Here is a 25,862-nt window from a genome sequence, read left to right as displayed (position 1 = left end):
TTCGATCATAGGCATTGCTAATTCTTCTGACAAATGTCGAAGGAAAAGCCTTCGTCTGTTTGTTTTCTTGCGAATCATGCTGTTATTCTCATAGTAGATGACATAAGCAGCTACACCTGCAATGTCGAGGATATTGAAAAAGAAAGCCAGCGGCCATCTGCACGTTCGCCGTTGGGTGGGGTATCTCGAACACATTTGATCCATGGTGTCATTATAAAAAAAAATCATTTCTTGTTTTTTGTGAGCTGCATCAGAATTTTCAAAATCATAGTGCTTCGTACTAAGAAGTATTACAGCTTTGTTTTTCTTTGGAACGTACTAGAAGATAGTAGCTTTTTCATGAAATCCAAAAAGAGTTGACAGTACTTCTCTAGACCTTGACGGTTTCATTTCTTGAGGTATAAACGTTTTAGCTTTTTCCAATGTACCGACAATAGTAAGTTTCCAATGCAACAGAGTCTTCGCCAAGAGTAAAGTTGGGAAAAATCTATCCATGGTTATATTTCGGCAAAATCCTTTATAATCGCTGATCAAGTCTTTGGCGACTCGTTCTCCTTGATTGACTTCTATTAGTATTGCAATAAATAACTAACTACGAGTATCGATATGTAATGCACATGCCTAGTCATGTCGGAATCTTAGGAAACGAACGAGCTGACACCGCTGCCAAAAATGTGATAAAGTCTCCTGCACTAACTCTTAACCGTCTGACCAAATCCGATCTGCACAACGCAATAAAAAACGAAAGACTTAAACTCGATTTAACTGATTGGGCAATCCAAGGGCATCACTACTGCAAATTAAACCCAAAGAGAGTTACACCTTCTTATCCAGCAAGTTTGCCAGCAAATGTTCTGAAGCCATACATTCGTCTTAGGCTGGGGTATACAATATTTACTCATTCTCATCTTTTACCTAGAGGTAATCCATTCTGCTGTCCTCTGTGTGGTGGGAGCAACACAGTACAACACATGATTGCCCAATGTCCGAACATCACGGAGTCCGACCGCACCGGCAACATTAACTTAACAAGAGCGTTATCTACACCTAGCCATGTCAACATTATGCACGTACATATATAACTTCTTAAAACGCAATAATATTCTTAATCAAATTTAGCTTATTTAGGCATCCCCTTTAGAACAGTATAGTATAACAGTATATATCTAATGTAATTAAAATTTTTGTTTTCCGATATTACCGAGCTAAAAGTTAACATTTTAGAACTAAAAGGACGACTGAAAGCCCAGTAGCTACTGTCGCTTTTTAATTTATGCTGTTTATCCAAACTGACTGGAGTGACTGCAGCAATATATCTGGCTTCTTCGAGTCAACGACAGAAACCAGGAATAATGGGATGCCCAACTCCTCTGTCACTGGAAGTGAGAGAACAACTGCTAAACGTCAAAACCACCTAAACTTTGACAGTTGACTGGATTGGGGAGGTTTTGCCGTTTAGCAATTGGAAACGAGCGATGGCCAGATTGAAATCTTACCAAAAAAATATATAAACGGAGGGATTTGTTGCATCGTTCAAGACCTCTTATAAAAAATGTAAAACAATGAATATTAAATAAATTTGTGAAATTTAAAGATATTTTATGAAACGTTTTGTAATTTGAAGCATCATAGTTTTATTTTCAATGGAAAATGATTAAAAACATTTAATGATTGAGAGCTAACAAGCTTAAATCCTTTTATTGGATATTGAAAGGACAAAAGTCAGTTGTTCTAATATTCTTTAAAAAGTTTTAAATAGTTTCTCCATATAATAAATAACCACTATTTAGTAATTTTTATACGTACTAAATGTTGGGTGTTGGGTTAATAAATGCCCAAAAATTGCTATTTTGTACGATCTGGCCATAATGGAAAATGTTATAAAAAACGTTTATTTTGAGGCGCTCTCACACTGAAATAAGTTGGGCATCCCATTATTCCTGACGGAAACTGAAACTATACAGCTTATATTCGTTTCACGGCATTCTCCAACGTGCCTGAAGTATAAAGCAATTCAGAGAGCGCCCTGTTTCCCCACCACTCAAATTCCACGCAACTGGCCTTCGCAGAAACGAGAAATTTACGTTAGAGCAGCGCGCGTTTTATTCCTGATTTAGGACTATGAAGGTGTCTGTACATAATTTATACGGTACATTCAAGTAGAAATACCTTTCTAAGATATATATATAATAAATATATCCTGATAGAATGCACTCAACATTTGTAATTTGTAATATTCGTCATTCTCTTATTGTCATAGATAACTTGATTAAAATCTCTTTTCTTGCTCTCTCGCTTGCAGCTGATCTGTTTTCTGAGCTGGCAACAAAACACAATCAGGGTGCCGTCAACCAGCAGTTAGTGAAAAAGGCGGGATGCCAGAAAAGCAGCGCTATAATTACTTGACGAAATTAGTGTGAAATGAAACTGTGCGAACATATTTTGGCAAAATAAATGTTTATGTAAATTAATTAATGATTTTGCATTTTAGCATTAACATATATATGTATGTATGCATTTTCAAAGTGTTTAATTTAGTGTTTTGTATAATTTATTAGATACCCAAGTCAACCGGATCCTCGTTATCCTGATCATTTATACGTACATATATAGCCCGTTTAGTTTTAGGTGATACTCTAGAAACTGGTTACAAGAGTATAAAAATTACGCAAGTTAAAAACCATCATGCCTAACTTACCAAGTGTGATATCAAGGTGTAGAATTACCTTAGAAATAGGGCTTGAATAATTTTCGGTTAGAAGCATCAGGCTAGATATCACTCCCTCCATTATAATATTTTTAAAATGCTGAGCCCTCTAATCTTAAAATTGATTCCGATTTGTACTTGAAAATGCATTCGCATACAATTATATAGGAAGAATGTTTCATAGTAGAAAGAAAGCAATTTTCTGCAATCGTTCACCAGGTCTGCAACGAACTGCATGATAACCATTAGGTCAAATAATGGTTAAACTTCAACTCGTTAGAAACATTACAGATTTCCACTTGGTCTGCGTCCAGTTAAGTTTCTTTTTAGCCCAAATTAACGGCTTTTCTTTAATTTTTATGGTCACCAGTGGCTTTTCTTCTTAACATTCCCACCTCGTTAAGCTGATTTTGAACTATTCGAATTAAAACATCATTACTTAATGATTCGTCCAACCCTACTTTAATCTCAGCTGCTTTATTAAAGTTATTGTTAACTTGTTTTTAAGGTAGCACGGACTTCCCTTAAACTAGTGCTTTACTTTCTTCCCCTCTAGTTCGTCAGTTTTACGGTATTTTTTCAAACAACGTCGCACTGATCTTTTGTTAAAATGCTGTCCTGCTATTTTGCGAATTGATATAAATAATAATATCAGTGACAATCTGCGAGTTAACATTGCCCTTAGCTCAATAGCATAACTGGTAATATATCCAAAATCCTTTTAGATCACCATGGTTTAACCGATTACTTCAGAAATGTTACATTTGAAAATAAAAGCAAAAACACTTCTCAGCCACCCGGGTACCCCGACAGAAGTTCGGCGCAGTTCGTGTAATACTTACATTATGATTATAATTTTATTTTATATCTAAATGGAGTAAATAAGTATCTATATGATAACTATAACAATTTATGTTCATTTTTAATTATTTATTGATAAAATATACTGTATATAATAATAATAATAATTTTATTTTGCGACATGAAGTTACAAAAAAAGAAATAAATTTTTTACTTTTTGCACAGTGAAATATAAGTAACAATTTGAACAAGTAAATTTGAATAACTAAATTTTAAGAATTAATTAAAAAATTAAGAAAAATTAAAAATCACTCATTGCAATGTAAACATTTAGAAATGTTCACCGAATGCTGGTCGCATACGGGCTTATCGCACTCAACGCAGGATTTCCGTGTCTTTCGGCGTTTGCGAATAGGCTGCTCGTTACAAATGTAACAAGATCCAACAACAGCTCTTCTCCCAGTGGCGTCTCGACGTTGGTCATTTCTGGGTACCACCTCTACTATTGGCCTTTCAAAGAAACTTTCGACTGCGACTTTGGTAGAGTGGGTTCACATTATTTGCTGATTCGGGGCTCGCTCTTCGATCATAGGCATTGCTAATTCTTCTGACAAATGTCGAAGGAAAAGCCTTCGTCTGTTTGTTTTCTTGCGAATCATGCTGTTATTCTCATAGTAGATGACATAAGCAGCTACACCTGCAATGTCGAGGATATTGAAAAAGAAAGCCAGCGGCCATCTGCACGTTCGCCGTTGGGTGGGGTATCTCGAACACATTTGATCCATGGTGTCATTATAAAAAAAAATCATTTCTTGTTTTTTGTGAGCTGCATCAGAATTTTCAAAATCATAGTGCTTCGTACTAAGAAGTATTACAGCTTTGTTTTTCTTTGGAACGTACTAGAAGATAGTAGCTTTTTCATGAAATCCAAAAAGAGTTGACAGTACTTCTCTAGACCTTGACGGTTTCATTTCTTGAGGTATAAACGTTTTAGCTTTTTCCAATGTACCGACAATAGTAAGTTTCCAATGCAACAGAGTCTTCGCCAAGAGTAAAGTTGGGAAAAATCTATCCATGGTTATATTTCGGCAAAATCCTTTATAATCGCTGATCAAGTCTTTGGCGACTCGTTCTCCTTGATTGACTTCTATTAGTATTGCAATAAATAACTAACTACGAGTATCGATATGTAATGCACATGCCTAGTCATGTCGGAATCTTAGGAAACGAACGAGCTGACACCGCTGCCAAAAATGTGATAAAGTCTCCTGCACTAACTCTTAACCGTCTGACCAAATCCGATCTGCACAACGCAATAAAAAACGAAAGACTTAAACTCGATTTAACTGATTGGGCAATCCAAGGGCATCACTACTGCAAATTAAACCCAAAGAGAGTTACACCTTCTTATCCAGCAAGTTTGCCAGCAAATGTTCTGAAGCCATACATTCGTCTTAGGCTGGGGTATACAATATTTACTCATTCTCATCTTTTACCTAGAGGTAATCCATTCTGCTGTCCTCTGTGTGGTGGGAGCAACACAGTACAACACATGATTGCCCAATGTCCGAACATCACGGAGTCCGACCGCACCGGCAACATTAACTTAACAAGAGCGTTATCTACACCTAGCCATGTCAACATTATGCACGTATGTATATAACTTCTTAAAACGCAATAATATTCTTAATCAAATTTAGCTTATTTAGGCATCCCCTTTAGAACAGTATAGTATAACAGTATATATCTAATGTAATTAAAATTTTTGTTTTCCGATATTACCGAGCTAAAAGTTAACATTTTAGAACTAAAAGGACGACTGAAAGCCCAGTAGCTACTGTCGCTTTTTAATTTATGCTGTTTATCCAAACTGACTGGAGTGACTGCAGCAATATATCTGGCTTCTTCGAGTCAACGACAGAAACCAGGAATAATGGGATGCCCAACTCCTCTGTCACTGGAAGTGAGAGAACAACTGCTAAACGTCAAAACCACCTAAACTTTGACAGTTGACTGGATTGGGGAGGTTTTGCCGTTTAGCAATTGGAAACGAGCGATGGCCAGATTGAAATCTTACCAAAAAAATATATAAACGGAGGGATTTGTTGCATCGTTCAAGACCTCTTATAAAAAATGTAAAACAATGAATATTAAATAAATTTGTGAAATTTAAAGATATTTTATGAAACGTTTTGTAATTTGAAGCATCATAGTTTTATTTTCAATGGAAAATGATTAAAAACATTTAATGATTGAGAGCTAACAAGCTTAAATCCTTTTATTGGATATTGAAAGGACAAAAGTCAGTTGTTCTAATATTCTTTAAAAAGTTTTAAATAGTTTCTCCATATAATAAATAACCACTATTTAGTAATTTTTATACGTACTAAATGTTGGGTGTTGGGTTAATAAATGCCCAAAAATTGCTATTTTGTACGATCTGGCCATAATGGAAAATGTTATAAAAAACGTTTATTTTGAGGCGCTCTCACACTGAAATAAGTTGGGCATCCCATTATTCCTGACGGAAACTGAAACTATACAGCTTATATTCGTTTCACGGCATTCTCCAACGTGCCTGAAGTATAAAGCAATTCAGAGAGCGCCCTGTTTCCCCACCACTCAAATTCCACGCAACTGGCCTTCGCAGAAACGAGAAATTTACGTTAGAGCAGCGCGCGTTTTATTCCTGATTTAGGACTATGAAGGTGTCTGTACATAATTTATACGGTACATTCAAGTAGAAATACCTTTCTAAGATATATATATAATAAATATATCCTGATAGAATGCACTCAACATTTGTAATTTGTAATATTCGTCATTCTCTTATTGTCATAGATAACTTGATTAAAATCTCTTTTCTTGCTCTCTCGCTTGCAGCTGATCTGTTTTCTGAGCTGGCAACAAAACACAATCAGGGTGCCGTCAACCAGCAGTTAGTGAAAAAGGCGGGATGCCAGAAAAGCAGCGCTATAATTACTTGACGAAATTAGTGTGAAATGAAACTGTGCGAACATATTTTGGCAAAATAAATGTTTATGTAAATTAATTAATGATTTTGCATTTTAGCATTAACATATATATGTATGTATGCATTTTCAAAGTGTTTAATTTAGTGTTTTGTATAATTTATTAGATACCCAAGTTAATATTTTTCAGCAGTGGCATCATTGGCAAATGTTATAAAAAATGCGAGTTTTGACAGCTCTCTCTCGAACCAAAGTGTCTCGTATCAAGTTATCTATGCTTATTGTCATTTTGCTACCGAGCAGACAACATTGTTGTTGTTAGATTTCGCACTTGCGCCTTCGCGTATGTGGGTATGTGTGTAACGAAAGCAAATGACAGAAACATTTTTAATTATTCATTCTCTTACATATATGCTCTTTTCTGTAGAAGCGCTGCTTATATTAGCTTAATGTAAAAATTGAAGAACTTTAAACGCAAATATATCAAAAGTGGTTCAATGAATTTAAAATCTGTAAAATTTGTGCAAAGTTTCAGATCGCACACTTTAATTTGATGTATTATTTGTCTCTGTACGTTTTGTAGATCTCTGGAAATAAGCGCCTTGTCTTAGAATAATATATAGATACTTTATAGGGTCTCCGACGATTCCTTCTGGGTGTTACAAACTTCGTGACAAACTTAATATACCCTGTTCAGGGTATAGTTATTATTATGGTAAAATGAGGTACAATAGCTTAGAAGAAGTTGACAAAAATTATTTATTTGATATGAAAAATTTGGAAAGGTTCCAGAAATGGAACTTATAGACTTAACTTTGTTAAGACAATTACAAAAACAGATACCAGACACAATAGGGGAATAAACGATTTAGGAACATTATGGAAATAGTTAGCAGGTACACCAGAACATAACGATCTAGTGTTAATAAATAATTAAATGAACGAACTAATTGAAAACGATAATAAACAATTGACGACAAACTCAAAACTTTATAAAATCATTACTCAATTTACAGAAACGGTAGAAAGTATGTATACACGAGAAGGCAGATGTTGAACTAATGAAAAAAGGAAGGAATAAATTTTTAATGGTGGAATTGCAAAACTCAGTTAATACGAGTACAACAATAATGGGGAAAATAGGAATTTTAAATCCGGCAATTTTGCATTTGAACGAAATTGAAAATATAACAAAAAATGAGAATGAAATACTGACAATGACTGACATAATGGATATTTCCACATTTCAAATTTTACAAAATAAGGATTTAATTGTTATTTATATTAAATACCCGAAAATTATCTTGGATTGTAAATTTTATGAAATAAGAGCAATTGCTCAAATAGATGGTAAGATAATACTAGAAAAAGAAATCGCAAAATGTAATGAAAATACATTAAAGTATATGTAAAAAATTGTAAAAAAGAATTGGTAAACTTTTATTGTAGAATTGAAAATACAAATACTTGTTTATCAGAAATTTTAGCTGGTAAAAAAGCCAAATGAAAAAAGATTCGAGAAAGAAATAAAGAAATAGATTAAATTAAATAAGGTGCTATATTAGTTTGAGGAAACCATACTATTGATGGTCAATCGGTAAAAGGAGTTTACCTTGTTACATTTAAAAATCAAACAAATATTGATAACATATCTTATGAAAATACAGACTCAAAAATTTGGGAATATGTTAAAACTAGAGATTTGAATAATTTTGAAATTATTAAATATATCTGAGGATTATGATTTAAAATTTGAAAATATAAATTTTATTAATTCCGTAAAAAATTACATAAAATCACACCCTCCACATTGGATTTTCATAACTATCACAATTATAATTATAGCAGTATACGTAGTTCTTAAACTGTTCAAATTAATTGTAAATTGGAAGGAAAATGGAAAATCAAGAATGCAAGAAGAAATGTTAAATAAACTTACTTTTGAAATTGATAACTTGACCCATCTAATGACAGAATTCTAGAGATTCTCTTAAAGAGAGGGGGAGTTAACATTGCCCTTAGCTCAATAGCATAACTGGTAATATAAACAAAAACTGTAATAAGAAATCCGTAAAGCCTTAATTGAATTAAAAAGAAATAAACAAAGCTGAGTCAGCTTCAATTTATAAACATATATTAAGAAATTCGAGTTCTTTCCAATAAGGTCTGAACTGCGCAGTTAGTATTAAGTAAACAATATTATAACCTGCAAATAAGTGCATCATGAAATAAAGAACACTTTCGATTGTAGTCAAGAGGGAGATAGTAGTTTATTTTTAAAAACCCTCTCCGCGCTACCGCAAAGTTAATTTGCGTTTGTTTAGGCATGATTTAGTTTTATTTAATAGAAGACACGATTTACAAGGGCTAATCACATAAGCGAATGCTTTCAGGTTAATGAAATGTAAATCAAAATATCTAAAAAGTGTCCCTGCATAGCCGTATGTTTGCTGTATGGGAATCCAGGCAATACCCAATACCGTTTAATTTGTAAAAAAACATTTCCTGCGCTTTTTGTTTGGATGGGTGTACATATGATAATTTTCAAATTGTAATGTATTACAATTATTATATTCGATCGCCATCGTGTGGATATCTGGATTGAATAGAATGATATAAAAATCGTAATTAAAAATCAGAGGTGGATGAAAAAAGATAAAGTGATTGGTTCAGTTTGTTTTCTCTCCGCTGCGACACGGCACTCCTCGTCGTACCAGCTGTTCTTTTGCATTTTCCGAAAACCAATGGTTTCGGTTGCAGCTGTGCTCTCAGAGAACAGGAATGCAAGTCGAGTACAAAATCGTTCGGCTAATTGTTGTGATTGCAGCTTCTCGACGTCGAAACTTCTTTGTGTTTTTTGAAGTACGTTTTTTGCTGCACAGAGGCGGGTGCGAATCTGGGCTGCAACAAGATAATGGTCCGAGTCGATGTTAAGACCTTGGAGCGCATGCACATCTAAAACACTGAAGACGTGTCTTCCGTCTATCACAACAGGATCGATCTGGTTGGTGGTTTTTCGATCAGGAGACAGCAAGGTGGCTTAATGAATTTTCTTATGCTGGAATCTAGTACTACAGATAACCATATTTCGGGCCCCGGTGAAGTCAATCAGCATCGATCCATTTGGTGATGTTTCCCCGTGGAGGCTGAATTTACCGACCGTAATGCCACAGATACCTTCTTTGCCCACCCTGGCGTTAAAGTCGCCAAGCACGATTTTGATATCGTGGCGGGGCAGCTGTCATAGGTGCGCTCTAAGCGCTCATAGAAGGCATCTTTCGTTGCATCGTTCTCTTTTCCGTCGGGGGTGGGCGCAAATCAGTGATATTTTGAAGAACTTCGCTTTGATGCGGATTGTGGCTTGACGTTCATCCACCGGGGTGAATGACAGTACTCGGCGACGGAGTCTCTCTTCCACCACGAATCACACACCAAATTTGCGCTCCTTTATATGGCCGCTGTGGTAAATGCCACATGGACCTACTCGTCTCAGTCCTTGTCCCGACCATGGCATTTCTTGGACGGCGGTGATGTCAGCCTTCCCTCTAACGAGGACATCAACCAGATGGGCAGCGGCACCTTTCCAATTAAGGGACCGGACATTCCAGGTGGGTGCCCCTAAATCGTAGTCCTTATTTCGTTGGCCATGAAAAGGGGGGTCTCTCATCCGAGGCTGTTTTATCTTTTTCATTCTTCTTTTTCTTCTTCTTAATTGGCGTAGACACCGCTTACACGATTATAGCCGAGTTAACAACAGCGCGCCAGTCGTTTCTCCTTTTCGCTACGTGGCGCCAATTGGATATTCCAAGCGTAGCCAGGTCCTTCTCCACTTGGTCCTTCCAACGGAGTGGAGGTCTTCCTCTTCCTCTGCTTCCCCCGGCGGGTACTGCGTCGAATACTTTCATCCATCCGGACAACATGACCTAGCCAGCGTAGCCGCTGTCTTTAAATTCGCTGAACTATGTCGATGTCGTCATATATCTCGTACAGCTCATTGTTCCATCGGATGCGATATTCGCCGTGGCCAACGCGCAAAGGACCATAAATCTTTCGCAGAACTTTTCTCTAGAAAACTCGCAACGTCGACTCATCAGTTGTTGACATCGTCCAAGCCTCTGCACCATATAGCAGGACGGGAATTATGAGCGACTTATAGAGTTTGGATTTTGTTCGTCGAGAGAGGACTTTACTTTTCAATTGCCTACTTAGTCCGAAGTAGCACCTGTTGGCAAGAGTTATCCTGCGTTGGATTTCCAGCCTGACATTGTTGGTGGTGTTAATACTGGTTCCTAAATAGACGAAATTATCTACAACTTCAAAGTTATGCCTGTCAACAGTGACGTGAGTGCCAAGTCGCGAGTGCGACGACTGTTTGTTTGATGACAGGAGATATTTCGTCTTGCCCTCGTTCACTGCCAGACCCATTTGTTTTGCTTCCTTGTCTAGTCTGGAGAAAGCAGAACTAATGGCGCGGGTGTTAAGGCTGATGATATCAATATCATCAGCATACGCCAGCAGCTGTACACTCTTATAAAAGATGGTACCTTCTCTACTAAGTTCTGCAGCTCGAACTATTTTCTCCAGAAGCAGGTTGAAAAAGTCACACGATAGGGAATCGCCTTGTCTGAAACCTCGTTTGGTATCGAACGGCTCGGAGAGGTCCTTCCCGATTCTGACGGAGCTCTTCGTGTTGCTCAACGTCAGTTTACACAGCCGTATTAGTTTTGCGGGGATACCAAATTCAGACATCGCGGCATAGAGGCAGTTCTTTTCGTGCTGTCGAACGCAGCTTTGAAATCGACGAAGAGGTGGTGTGTGTCGATTCTCCTTTCACGGGTCTTTTCCAAGATTTGGCGCATGGTGAATATCTGGTCGGTTGTTGATTTTTTTATCGTTGTCCTTATTTCGTTTGCCATGGTCGTCATCAAAAGAGGGGTTTCTCATCCGAGGCTGTTTGTCGTTTTTCATTGGGGTAGGCTTTTTACGTGGCGGGTCCCAAACCCAGCGCACAACCCTATGCAGGGGATGTTTCACCTTCTCACTTTAGCTTGCCTACAAACGGATTTTCTTAGGCTACCCAGATATTTGGTCGAAGACCGGAAGTTATGAGCTGCTTGAGCCATATGTAAAAAAAATAGTTTCTGGTCATGTAAATGGAGATCAAAGAACTTTCCTCACTTGCGTGAACTTCTACACATGACTCCATCCTCCCAGTATATATGTACATATACATATACTATATAAAACTCCTATACTGACAAACTCGATTTTATCTATTTTTCCTAAAACCACATACTATTAACGTGTCACATACTAAAACACTAAACATATAGAGCAGTGGTTCCCAAACTTATTTTGTCTACCGCCCCCTTTGAGAACAAATATTTATTTAGCGCCCCCATTTTTACACCTATTTAAAAACCACCATAACTTCAAATTGATTATTGTGACCTATATATGTATATTAACGGAGAACTCTAAACGAAACTTTTACTATAACCAGCAACTTGAAACCTGAGCGCAATAGGTAACATACAACGGCGCTTAGGTCTCAAGTTAACTCTTACGGGCTCCACCTGCCAATAAGAATGATTATTGAAACACAACTTTATAGTTTTTTAAAACAGAGAATCTTTTATTAAAAATAAAACTAAAATAATCGATCCATATATAAAAACTAATGTGAAGGATGAATCTGATGCTGTTTAATAAGTTATTATCAGGTTCCAATTTACTCAAGAACAGTCGCAAGTCGCCACGTTTGGTAACAAGCAAACGATTTCTATTTTAGTAAGCAGTGTTGTCACAGCACTAAATCCACGTTCACACAAATATGACGATGGGAATTCTATCAAGAATCGTTGAACGATTGACCACAATGCAGGGTACAATTGCGAGATCGGTTTTTGTAGCCAAAATTCTTGGTAACCATTTTTGAACTTGATTTTTATTTCCTCGTTTGTTGTCAATTCTATAAGTTCTTCTTCCAGCTGAGGTGACATTGCTGTCTTGACATTTGAAAACGGATCCAACACCCAGTCTGGTATTCCCAAGTTCAAAATGTCCTGGAATCGTTCGGTGAAGTCAATGTGGAGGTTTTCCAAATGTGGGCACTAGGCAAACAATTCGTCGTTACTGCATGATACTGATAAATTCGGAAAATTGTGAAACTCACGCCCAGATTCATTTTGTGTAGAAGCAGTTTGGCTGCGAAAGCAGCAACGACGTTATTTGTTTTAATTAAATTTAGTTTATCGCCTTGCAGTTGGAGATTCATGTCGTTGAACAATTTATACAGGTCTGTCATGTAAGCTATATCATTCTTTGATGTTATGACCTTGTCTTGAAATTCTGTATCTTTAGTTTCCGCGTCATTAGTAACACAAAGCTGATGAAATAATCTATCATTCAAAGAGCTGTTGCGGATTTTTGATTTATTGACTGCTTTGATGACATATTGCAGTGATTGAAATAGTTTTTCACTTAAGTTTCTAGCAACTAAATGTTGTCTATGAATAACGCAATGTACACCAAGGACATCTGGAATTTTATTTTTTAAGTGAGCTATTAAGCCTTTATGGCACCCTATCTTAGCCGGAGCGCCATCCGTAGCTATTGAAATAATTTTTTTCAAAGGAATCTCTTTCTCATCGCAAAACTTTTCCAACATATTGAATATGGTTTCGCCTTTTGCATCGGTTTTTAAATTTCTAGCAAATAATAGTTCTTCACATATTTTCTCATCTTTAATAAACCTCACGTAAGACAGCAACAATGCTTCATTAGTTGGTAAAGTGGACTCATCGACCTGAATTGAGAATTGACTTGTCCTCAGGTGATCGCACAATGATTCTTCAATGTTTTCAGCCATTTCATCAATTCGTCTTTGCACAGAATTATTACTCAAAGGAATTTTTAATATCTGCGGCCGGTTTATGAAGCACGGTAGTTATTACTTCATTTATTGCTGGCAATATTAACTCTTCTCCAATGTTATGTGGTTTGCCTTTATGAGCAATTAACAAAGAGATATTGTACGAAGCTTGAAGTCCGTCGTCATCTTGCTAAACAGCCGCCGAAAATAGTTTTGCTACACTTGGCTGAGTATTATGCTTCTTCTCTAAGTCTTGAAAATATGCTACATTCTTGTCTCTCTTATCTGGATGCATTTTATTCAAATGATCTTGCAGTCTTGAAGGCTTCATTCATTCGAAAATGTTTTTAGACATAGAAGACACAAAGGCGAGGATGGGTTTGTGCGATTTTCAATGAATCCGAATTGAATGTATTCCGCACAGTATTACCGTCTCCTCTTTTTTACTTCCGACATTGTTTTGCTTTGAGAAATACGTTTAACTTCGCGAGTAGTGTAAAGGAGGCGTAATGCTCATCTATTGCGCGCAAAACCACAAATGAATATAAAATAAATATTACATTGTTTATATAGGAATGCTTAAGCACAATTATTATATAGTAGTCCAAAAATATGAATTCTTATTTTTCTTAGAAATATATTTGTAAAAAAAGGATCTTTCCCCCTTTCGTATTATCTTATTTTCCCCAGAAATACATTTGCAAAAAAAGGATCTTTCTCCTTTTCGTATTATCTTATTTTTTCCAGAAATACATTTGTAAAAAAGGATCTTTCTCCTTTTCTTATTATCTTATTTTCCCCAGAAATACATTTGTAAGAAAGGATAAAGATCCTTTTTTTTATTTTACACATAAAAGATTTAAGGAGTTCAAAAGCTCAAAACGTGCGCTACATCAGCTACCTACCCGACGTCATTTCGCAAGTGATAAAATAAATTATTCAAGAGCTCAAAGCATGCGCTACATCAGCTCGAACCTACCTATCCTACACCTTTGCGCAAATGATTATATTATGATAGCAAATGCCCACATACAGATTTGGCAATGGCAATAGCAATACGTTTGACAGTTAGTATTCTATAAATTCTATCCTGTTGAGATGCCCCGTTTTGAAACGGACCGACCGATTGATATGATTTTAATTTTTTCTATATTCAATAAAAAAGGACAGATATACATATGTCTGAACTACTAACCGAGTTTGAGCAATCTTTTAATTCATATTAGTTGGTGTTCACAATTTGTTGTTGAAAGTCGAGAGCTCATAAAAAACAAATAACCCCCCAGGCCTCTACACAACGCCCCCATTTTCTTTCTGGGTCTCTTACCGCCCCCCTTGACAGCTGCAGCGCCCACAAGGGGGCGTTATCGCCCACTTTGGGAAACACTGATATAGAGTGAAGTCAGTCGGATGTTCGAAAATCCTGATATTAGTTAAATGGGGGGTAAGTCAAGTTTTCCCTCAAATTTTTCTATTTTAGGCACAAAGATATACTGTTATAAGCAAAACACGCTCTTTTATTTTCTTTGAGATAGCTCGCATATTGGCTGATTGATGCGGTACAAAGTCACCCAGAAGTTCGAAAATCTTTATATTAGGTATGTATATGGGGTCTGGGAAGTCATAGAAATATAAAAAACATAACACATACCACATTTTGTTGATATCCGTCAGTCGGGTTTCGAAATATGGGTTTTCAGCAAAAAGTAGGCGATCGTTAAATTTTTACCCCGGGATCTATTATGCCCGTCATACCATCTCAGCGTCAAGTTTTATAGTTCTGGCGCATTTAGTTATTGATTTATAGCGCTTTTAGTAGTTTTAAACAGTACCGTTATATGGGGAGTGAACGCGTTTTTCCGATTTCGTCCATTTTCACACCATAGGGAGAAGTTCTTATAGTATTCGTGATGAGTTTGGTTGTTGTAGCTTTGTTAGTTTAGGAGACATGTACATTAAACGTATTGGGGGACGGGGCAACGCCCACCTTTTGTAAATTTTTTCCCACAGGTGCCTCTTGCTACTGCGATCCCTGTGTCAAATAAGAGTTGCATATCTTAATTAGGTGCTTAGTTATGGCAGTTTATAGGTTTTCGGTTAATGGCGATTTGTGGGCGTGACAGTGTTCCGATTACGCCCATCTACGAACTCGAACTTTTGAAATTTAATGTCCTTGTATGTGACGGCAGATTAATAGTATACAGAAAGCGAAATAAGGAGTTGGAAGAACGAAATATGTATGGTTTCTGCGGTAAACCATGGCGGTGGCGGTATAATTGCTTGGGGGTGTATGGCGTCTTCAGGAGTGGGAAACATTGTGCCAATTAATGGAAGTATGGATCACATATATTACATAAATATTTTAAAATAAAATTTTAGAAAATTGAGAATTGAATAAGATTATCAGTACTATCAAGAAAATGATCCGAAACATTAAGCTCAGAAAGTTATAAAAGTTCGGATCTCAACCCGATTAAGCACTTGTGGAGCAATTTGGAGTAACGATTGAGAGAGCGTCACTTTACCAACAAAAATCAGATGGAGAAGGTCTTGAAAGCGGAATGGCTTAAAACCGTTACTGAGGTAACAAAAAACTTGGTGAAATCGATGCAAAGACGTTTGCGGGAAGTTATTCGTCGCGGAGAAAAAACAGCAAAATATAAATTTTTCACTTTTTTACGTTTTCATTGAGTACTTGTTAAATATCGAATACTTATTTTGATTGCTTCACTCTTTTTGAACATTAATACCATTAGCTTTCTGATTTATATTGTTTTTGTAGTTACAATAATTTCCAGAATAGAAGCTGAAAGCATATTTGTACCAAACCATTCAAAAGTTGTTTGTTTTTGTTGATAACATTATTTTTATGCATCAATATTCGCAGAAGTCGCTATGTGTCGAATACTTTTTTTGACGGTTGTATAAGTGATTATGTGCGGAGTAGGGACGTGCTACCTAATTGGCAGTTGATGTGCAAAAGGAAGATTTGTTGATATATCAAAACTACCTACAACATTTATGGTATTGCCGACGTAGTTTGTGTTCATCAATAAATTTTGATGCGATGCAAGCATCATCTAAATACGCAAATGTAAAATCCAAGCCTCGAAGTACTTAGTTAATATAATACTGGAATGTCTGCGTAACATTTCTTAATCCGAACACAATACGGCTGAATTCAAAAAGGCCAAACGGCGTCGTAATGGCGGTTTTACAGATATCATCGGGGTTAATAGGCACCTGATAAAACGCTTTCTGCAAATAAAAAAATGAAAAACTTTGATTCTGCTTGTGGATTATTTTTATTTGATCTTTTTCATTTTTTTTTTAATCAAGTCGAGAATATGATATCATGTAAATTGCCGCCGCCACAGTTGATTGTCATTTGAACCCTTTTTATGGCATTTTCCATCACTTTGGCCAGAACTTCCGGCGATAGGTCCTCACATTCTTGACGGATATTGTCTTTAAGAGCTGCAAGAGTCTGAGGCTAGTTGACATAAACCCGCGACTTCAAAAAGTCCCACAAAAAGAAGTCTGGAGCGGTCAAATCAGGCAATCCTGCTGGCCAGTGCAAATCGCCAAAACAGGAGATTAGGCGCCCGGGAAATGCATCCTTCAGCATATCGTTTGTGGCACGTGCAGTGTGTGCCATTGCACCGTCTGTTGGAACCAGATGTTTTCCAATCCCAATTTATCAACTCGTTGATCATTGCTCTAAAGCGCTCACCACTCACAGTAACCGTTTGGCCCGCGACGTCTTCGAAGAAAAAAGGTCCGATGACTCCCTAAGCGAAAACAGAACAACATAAAATGACTTTGAGCGGGATAATGGCTCTTCGTGGGTTACACGTGGATTTCCAGTGCCCCAGAAGCGTAAATTTTGATTATTTACGTACCCGCTAAGATGGAAATGGGCCTCTTCACTCATGATTATTTTTGATGAAAAATCATCTTTCTCTAGGTGGTAATTAAGAATGGCTTGAGCTGTTTCACGTCGCTATTAGTATCCGCCGCTCGTATTGATCATGTTCGTAATTTAAACGTATTAAAGTATTATTAAAAAATTAGGTACATTTTTCGTCTGAGGTCACCAACGTGGTTTTGTGCAGAGTAAGCATATGCTATCTGCTTGACAGTTGATGTGCAAAAGAGAAGAATTATTGATATATCAAAACTATATACAATAGAATAAAGCAAAACGCATAAATGTTTTGAGAATTAAAAATTAATAAAATTTATGGTGTTGCCACATATGAACATATAATCGCTCTCGAATAGTTTTAGGTGTTACGTACATCCGTGAACAAAGCTCTGAAGCAACATGTTGCAAGAGTATAAAAAGATGTAAAAAAAGTTGAGAAAATGTCACAAGTTCACTAGAAACTGCGTAACTGTTGGCGCACTGTTGGCGCACTCTTAAGATAGAAATTAATGACGGGATTGAAATAACTTTTAGTGTTTTATGTTATCTATGTATGTGTTATATACATGTTTAGGTTTTGAGTAACATATTTTAACTTACCTCCCTGGTCGTCCAAGGCCACTAACGTACGAATTCCAGCTTCTTTGCTCTGTTTAAAAGAAATTAATAATTTTCAGATTCCCAAAATATACCATTTAAGTTGGCTTAATTCTATGGGAAAAACTATAAGCGCGAGTAGCCTTCAACTTGTGGCTATTATTGTAAGAATTATACATAATAAGTACAAATGAATTATAAAATTTACTTTATGTACCTATACTTAGGTTACGTTTTATAATTCGGAATTAGAGAATAAAAACCAATATTAATAATCGAAAATCGATTTATTGTTTTCCAAAATATTCGTAATTAAGATCTTTACAAGTTTGAGTCCGTTTGAACCAATTTCCGAAGCACTTTTGCCACTCGATTGAAGTATCTCCAAAACATGCGTCCTGAACGCATCAACCGCCTCCTCAGGTGCCGAAAACCGTTAACCTCTTAGTTTGTTTTTTCGTCAGGACTTTACGCTGGATTACTGTTAAAATAGATGTCTTATGGTCTGATGTTTCAATCGATATAGTAAACCTCGAAAAAAACTGAAGAGTGATCCATCTTCGGCGCTTAGTTTTCCACATTTCCTGAAAAACAACTCGCAAAAAAATGGTTTAAGGTTTTGCGTTGTTTTAGTGGTTTTTCCGCGAACATCTCTTATTGGATCGGCTCGTTTTGAAAAACCCATACAATCGACTGCTGTTTACTTTCGGGCTCATACGTATGAATCCATGATTCATCACTTTTCACGTTGACATAGACGTGTTTCCAACCTAAAAAAAATATTCTGCAAACAAATTTTCGTGCAATATTGGATGTATGTTTTACCACTAATCCCTTTAGTTGTCTCAATCTCACTATAGGTGACATGCCGATCTTGCAATATCAGTTTGCGCACACCATCAATAAATTCTAGAACAACGACTATTTTTGGACGACCTTCACGAAGTTCGTCTTAGAGTAGTCAACGATCTCGATTGAATTCATTATACCATAGAGCTTATGCATACTTGTATTTTAAGTTACAAATAGCGTATGTCAAAACGCTCTGAGTATGTACGCCATCAAAAACGACAAAACTTTGGGATCAAGTTATAATATAAATATAAAAGGCAACCCATGTGTTCTTTAATTTTAGGTTTTGTCCCTTGCGCAATAAGGATTACATTAATTGAATAAGTTGTAACTTGTTTAACCAATTTTTGCCATATGCCAACTATTCAGCTTTTTTAATAAATATTAAAGGTTGTCAATTTGTTTTAAAACTGATTTCGGACAATCATTCTCTTTTCCCATAGAGCGTTGTGAATTATTAAAGATGTAACGGCGGTTTCAAAAGGTGAATACGCATTATCCACTAGAAGAAACGTGGTGAGAAACTAATTCATGGTTGCTCGAATTACTGACTTTGCTGGGCGATCATGTCGACGGTGGCGCGTAAACTGTAATGGCATCTGCGACTTGAAAAATTATTAAAAAGTGGGAGTAGCCCCCACCTAAATATGAATTTATATACTTCCAAAAAAACTTATACTAAATCAACCACGCTTGCTCAGGACAAAACTTTTTGACAATTACACCGACAGTGTGAAAATGTATAAAAACGTCTTAAACACCCGCCTGTTTCCATATAAGGTTTATGTTGAAAACTGATAAAAGTGAAATATACAGTGTAAAAATGGGCGAAATCCAATAACAACCACGCCTCAATGCCCAATGAATGAATCGAGATAAAACTTTACACAAATACCTCCTTAAAGGTGTACCACTTATAACCAAAAATTTTAAAAATCGGATTACAACTGATAATAATATATCTACATGTCAAAAATTTATTAAATGATTGAAATGATTTGTTGTCATAATTGCTATCGAATTATATAATAAGATATTAACAAATTTAGTTTTGTTTATGAGCACCCGTCATGAGATACCTATATTCATACTAATCAAGAATAATAATTTTTTTTACTTTTCAAATTAAGGGTACAAATCGTGTGGCTACGAGCATACGACCTTTTTCCCTCTACTTCAAGTACGCATAACTCAAAAGTTTTTTTATACCTTTGCAACATATGTATACATATATATGTATATATAGAAATGATCAGGATGACGAAGCGAGTTGAAATCCGTCTGTCCGGACTGTCTGTCTGTCCGTCCGTGCAAGCTGTAAACATTGAGACATCTTAATGAAACTTGTACGTAGAGGGGCGTAATCGGACCACTGGCATGCCCACACACCATTAACCGAAAACCTATCAAACTAAGCACCATAATAAGATATAAAACTCTAATTTAACAGAGGAGATTGCAGAAGCAGAGGGTACCTGTGGGTAAAAAATTCTGAAAAAATGGGCGTGGTCCCGCCCCATTCATTGATTAATTTACATATCTCTTAAACCACTTCAGCCACAACAACAAAATTTCCTTAGAGTAAATACTTTCACAACTACTACCGACAGTGTGAAAATTAATGAAATCGGAAGATAACGCCGCTCACTCCCTCTATAACAGTACTGTTAAAAACTACTAAGGACTTTAGTGTAGCCGGTGTCAAAATTGGCCAAATCATATCTCGAGAGCCGTTCAACCGATTTCAACCAAATTTGGCATGTGGCTATTCTCGCCGTTTTTATTGAAAACTGTTGATAAAATTGGTCAAAAACTTAACCTATTCCCCATATAACAAACCTATAACATCCGGATGACTTTATTTCAAATGATTTGTGATGGTATGTAAGGTGCCTTAATGAATCTCTGGGAACATGTTATTAGTATGAGGCATGTTAATGTCAGTGGGGGATTAAGAGGAGGGAAATGGGGGAAATTGAGTGAAGAAGGAAAACAAAGTTCGTAAAAGAAAATACTCCAAACATTGGATTGATATTGTGTTGTTTTTACCTAAACCTAGAGTAATGTTATATTTATAAATTTCTTTGAGTAAGGACAATATATTAAATTGAGACCAGAGTCAGAGTGTTTAATATTATTCGTCTTGAAATGTGTAATATTTTTGTATTAGATGCACCAAAATGTGAGAAATACACTAGAAATACGAAATTTATCAAGAATTTCTTCTGGGGCACTTCATTTTGGGATGCCTAGCACCAAAATTAATATTACAAATTGCTAAGTATACATAGTTCTCTTTATACTCTAAAGCTATATATGAACGGATTTGTTTCCATATAAGATGGGTTTGCACATTATAAACAAAATCTAAGCAATGATTCTCATTGCAGCCAATGGCAAATGTCAAATTTTAATTGGGATTTTTGCCTAAGTGATATTCTATCTTTAACTTATTCACTCAGCGTGATTATTCAGGAAGGAATCGATCGATCTGGCAAAGGCATCAAATAAGATAAATACTCTGCGTGCAACGTTCCGAAATCGCAGACAAGGAAACATTTTCGATATACATACTTATTCAGACACGAAAAAATGGCAGCAGAACTAAAAGTTGCCGAAGAAAATCGAAGCATGTGCGGCCGACAAACAAAACGCGAAAATTTCTGTGTAAGAACTTGCGAAGAATACTAAACGGTCTCAGTGTACATTCTCCTGTTGGATACAATCGGTGGAGATTTGAAGACGCGCTTTTCTAGAGAATTCTTGCATAAACTTCAACTGAACTTGCTGCTTCCAGAAAAATTATGTGATTTGAAAACCAAATTAATAGAAAATCTTATTGACTGCTTGATAGATAGATTCCAAGGCCTTTTTGGTGATGTAGTTAAAATATATCAGTATTAGATTTTTCTTTCGATCCATTGGCATACCCTCTGCTATTCCCAAATAGAAATTTTGGATGGCACGAGTTATATACATATGTAAACACTTCCAACTCAAATCCAAAACACAAACTTGCCGATAATGTTCATCATATCTACTTCTATACCGGCATAGACACCGCTTAAGCGATTATAGCCGAGTTAAAAACAGCGTGCCGGTCGTTTCTTTTTTCGTTACGTGGCAACAATTGGATATTCCAATGGAATGGAGGTCTTCCTCTTCCTCTGCTTCCCCCGGCGGATACTGCGTAAAATACTTTCAGAGCTGGAGTGTTTTCGTCCATTCGGACAACATGACTTAGCCAGCGTATCCGCTGTCTTTTACCTCGCTGAACTATGTCAATGTCGTCGTATATCTCGTACAGCTCATCGTTCCATCGATTGCGATATTCGCCTTGGCCAGCGCGCAAAGGACCATAAATCTTTCGCAGAACCTTCCTCTCGTACCATTCCTTCCACCATATAGCAGGACGGGAATAATGAGTGATTTATAGAGTTTGGTTTTTGTTCGTCGAGAGAAAACTTTACGTCTCAATTGCCTCCTCAGTCCGAAGGAGCACCTGTTGGCAAGAGTTATCCTGCATTGGATTTCCAGGCTAGCATTGTTGTGCGACGACTGTTTGTTTGATGAGAGAAGATATTTCGTCTTGCCCTCGTTCACTGCCAGACCCATTTGCTTTGCTTCCTTGTCTAGTCTGGAGAAAGCAGAACTAAAGGCGTCAGTTTTGAGGCGAATGATCGTTTGGTCTTTACCGATCCTGACGGAACTTTTGGTGTTGCTCAACGTCAGTTTGTACAGCCGTATTATTTTAGCGGGGATATCAAATTCAAATATCCCGGCATAAAGGCAACTCCTTTTCGTGCTGTCGAAAGCAGCTTTGAAATAGACGAAGAGGTGGTGTGTGTCGATTCTGTTTTCATGGGTATTTTCCAAGATTTGGCGCATGGTGAGTATCTGTTCGGTTGTTGATTTGCCAGGTCTAAAGCCACACTGATAAGGTCCAATAAGTTTGTTGACGGTGGGCTTTAATCTTTCACACAATATGCTCGATGGAACCTTATACGCAATGTTGAGGAGGCTTATCCCACGGTAGTTGGCGCAGTACATCCGCTGATGTATTTGGTGTGGTTAGGTGTCTGGTCTGTATCTTAATTTTAACGTGTTTTTAATTGCCCCCGATTGTCAGGTATACTTGTATTACCCTCATAATATATAATAAGTTCATCATATAGCTAGTTCGCTAACAATGTTTGCACGAAGTTTTGCTATCCGCTGATGTATTTGGTGTGTTTAGGTGTCTGGTCCGTATCTTAATTTTAACGTGTTTTTAATTTCCCCAATTGCCAGGTGTACCTGGTGTCTACAATAGAAATGACATAAAAACGAGTTCACTGTGATGTCCCCTGTTCCGGTGAATATAGGCATGTGCCTTATTATTAATTCTTTTAAATTTGATCCCGTCTTCTGTTGTTTTCATCTGCGCTTCTTCCTTGTAGTTCAAGGTATATAGCTCTAAGCTGCTAAAGTTGTTGTTCCCTACTATTTAGCTGCTCCACCAGGTATATCTGTGCCATGTTTAGTTCACTGCGCTGTCACTTTATTTATTTTTTATCGTTGTGTTCACTTTTGTGTTCCCTGCACTGTCACTTTATTTCGTTTTAATAATAATAACACTGCAAAAAAAATATTATTATTTTTTATTTTTCTATTGTGTGATGTTTAATATTGATAATAAGGGCCACTGCACAATTTGAAGTAATTTATTACATTTTAGTTATTTATATTCTGGAAGGTCCAGTCAAGGTCTTATCCTTGGCTAGAGAATCGCAGAACTATTTTGCGTCTTTATGTAATTTTTTTATTTTATTTATTCTCGAAGGACTGGTTTCATTGAATCCTTTAATTATTTCCTCCCTTAGGATCCGACTGACTGCACCAGTTTTATTTCGATTCGCGGTCGTTTTTAAATAAAAGAAAATTTTTTAATTAACAGCAAACTATCGGGAGGATGCGGAAAACATACTAACTTTATTGATTTGTATTTGATTAATTGAAAGTTCACAATTAATTAATTTTGTGTTATTGAATTTCACAATTTTGATCAAAACCAATAATTGGTGAGTAAAATAATTTTGTTTTATTCAATTTCCATAAAATAATTTCAAGTTGCAAGAAATGGTGTCAAATTACATATACATACATCGTTTTAACATGTTTAAGCGGTTTCTTAGTAAAATTATTAATATCATCAGCACTTTATTACATTATATTGTAGCAATGAATTCATCTATGTCGTCAAAATTGGCTATATGATTAATATTGGAGGATGGAGTCATATGTAGAAGTTGAGGAAAGTTCTCTGATCGCCATTCACTTGGGAGTGGCCCGAAACGATCTTTGGTAGCCTAAGAATATTCGCTTGAAGGCGAGCTAAAGTGAGAAAGCGAAACATCCTCTCCGCAGGGTTGTGCGCTTGGTTTGGGACCCGCCACGTGAAAAACCGCCACCAATGAAAAATAACAACCAGCTTCGGATGAGAGACCCCCTTTGGGAATTGGGAAGGTGGCGCTGCTGTTTACTTTGGAAGACACTTTGTAGTATTGACTTATGTAGTAAGGACAATTTACTAGTGAACACTTTTAAAGAGATGACACAAGGAACATTACTTGCCAAAATTTATGACGAACATGATTTAGATTGAATTTTAGAATTAACGAGAAGAATATACAAAAACACTTGCATCAGAACAGAATATAGGAAATATAATAAAATAAAGGACAAAAAATACATAAAAAAACGTTTTCAGATATTCATAGCGACCAACTGACGACAGAACGTTAAATAATAGATTCAATAATTATGACCCAAACAGCAATTATGAGCGTAATAATTCCAATAAAATAAAGCGAGCTCACAATTCAAGACGATTTAGAAATAATAATTTTTTGTAATAAAAAACAATTAAGTAATGAGCAACGCCAAATGCCAGAACCCTAGACAATATTCAGGACAAAATTGTTTGAACTGGCCTAGGTAAGGACAAGCTGAGGCGATGGAAATTTACACAATAGAAAGCAGCCGATACGAAACGACAGGGCCTTCTGAAGTAAATAATATTTATTTTTTTTCAGAACAATCCTTGTATTATCTACCAAGAATTCAATTTACGATAGGAACACATAAATAAGTAGCTTAAATTGATACAGAAGCCTAACTCAGTATAATTGACGAAAAGATAAATGATTTTAAAAAGATTGCGATAAAACCAGTTCATTTTACAAAGACACTATTCATTTTGCATACCCATGCTCCAAAGAAGTTACGACTTCCAGAAGAATGTCAGTTCAGTTGGAAAGTCAGTAGACTAGCCAACCGATCAATGCAGTTTATTATACAAAGTGCGTTATAAAAATAGTCTCCTTTTGCTTCAATACAGTTTTTCGCACGGTCCAAAAGCATGTCGAACGGTTTTTTTTAGCTCGTTGGCCGGTATGGCCGCCAGTATGCCGGTGCAAGCCTTTTGAATGGCCTCTACGTCTGCATAACGGTTTCCTTTGAGAGGCAAATCAATTTTTCCGAAAAGGAAGAAGTCGCACGGTGTCATATCACGTGAATACGGGGAGAGGTTAATAGTTAAAATGTGATTTTTGGTCAAATAATCGGTCACAAGCGTCTATCGAATGTTGGATTCTGAGTAATTGTTGGTCGTCAGTAAATTTGTGCGGAACAAAACGTGCGCACACCTTTCGTGAGCCCAAATGTTCGGTCAAAATGCGATAAATCGATGTTCTGGAGATGTTCAATTCTATTTCCATGAATTTCAATGATGGTTTCGGCGGATTTTTGATGAATTCAAGCACAATTTTGATGGAATTTCCGGTGATCACGGATTTTGATTGGCCCACATGTTGATCGTCATTTATGTCCTCACGATCACTTTAAAGACGTTGTATCACTTGTGCACTCTGCTACGGGATAGGCAATCATCGCCATAAATTTGTTTCATCAATTGAAGTGTTTCGGTAAAAGTTTTACCAATTTTAAAACAAAATTTAATATTGGCTCTTTGTTCGAAGCACATTTTCTCACCGATAACACAAACATACTGACACTTACAACGCAATAACTTCACTTCCAATCAAAGAAATATCATGAAATTTTCACTGGACAATCGATAAAAATAGCAGA

At 36.5% G+C, this 25,862-nt stretch overlaps 1 protein-coding gene and 1 long non-coding RNA gene across 6 annotated transcripts in view; one reads left to right on the top strand and one right to left on the bottom strand.

Annotated features, from left to right (window-relative positions):
- The window catches only part of LOC126764341 (uncharacterized), a 473,995-nt gene that overhangs the window by 113,934 nt on the left and 334,199 nt on the right, over window positions 1–25,862 (top strand). The gene's annotated exons all lie outside the window — the stretch shown is intronic.
- Window positions 1–25,862, bottom strand: part of LOC126764081 (synaptosomal-associated protein 25) — a 532,618-nt gene that overhangs the window by 275,172 nt on the left and 231,584 nt on the right. For all 5 annotated transcript variants that reach the window (XM_050481865.1, XM_050481867.1, XM_050481868.1 and 2 more), the window contains one exon: window positions 17,883–17,931. In XM_050481865.1, coding sequence (XP_050337822.1) covers window positions 17,883–17,931 — 49 coding nt within the window. The remainder of the gene's footprint in view (window positions 1–17,882; window positions 17,932–25,862) is intronic.

The sequence above is a fragment of the Bactrocera neohumeralis genome, unplaced genomic scaffold (genome assembly GCF_024586455.1).
Source record: "Bactrocera neohumeralis isolate Rockhampton unplaced genomic scaffold, APGP_CSIRO_Bneo_wtdbg2-racon-allhic-juicebox.fasta_v2 cluster09, whole genome shotgun sequence".
In the NCBI taxonomy this organism is placed as follows: Eukaryota; Metazoa; Arthropoda; class Insecta; order Diptera; family Tephritidae; genus Bactrocera; species Bactrocera neohumeralis.
The sequence above is the reverse complement of the archived record's forward strand: the minus strand, read 5'-3'. Positions and strand labels throughout refer to the sequence as shown.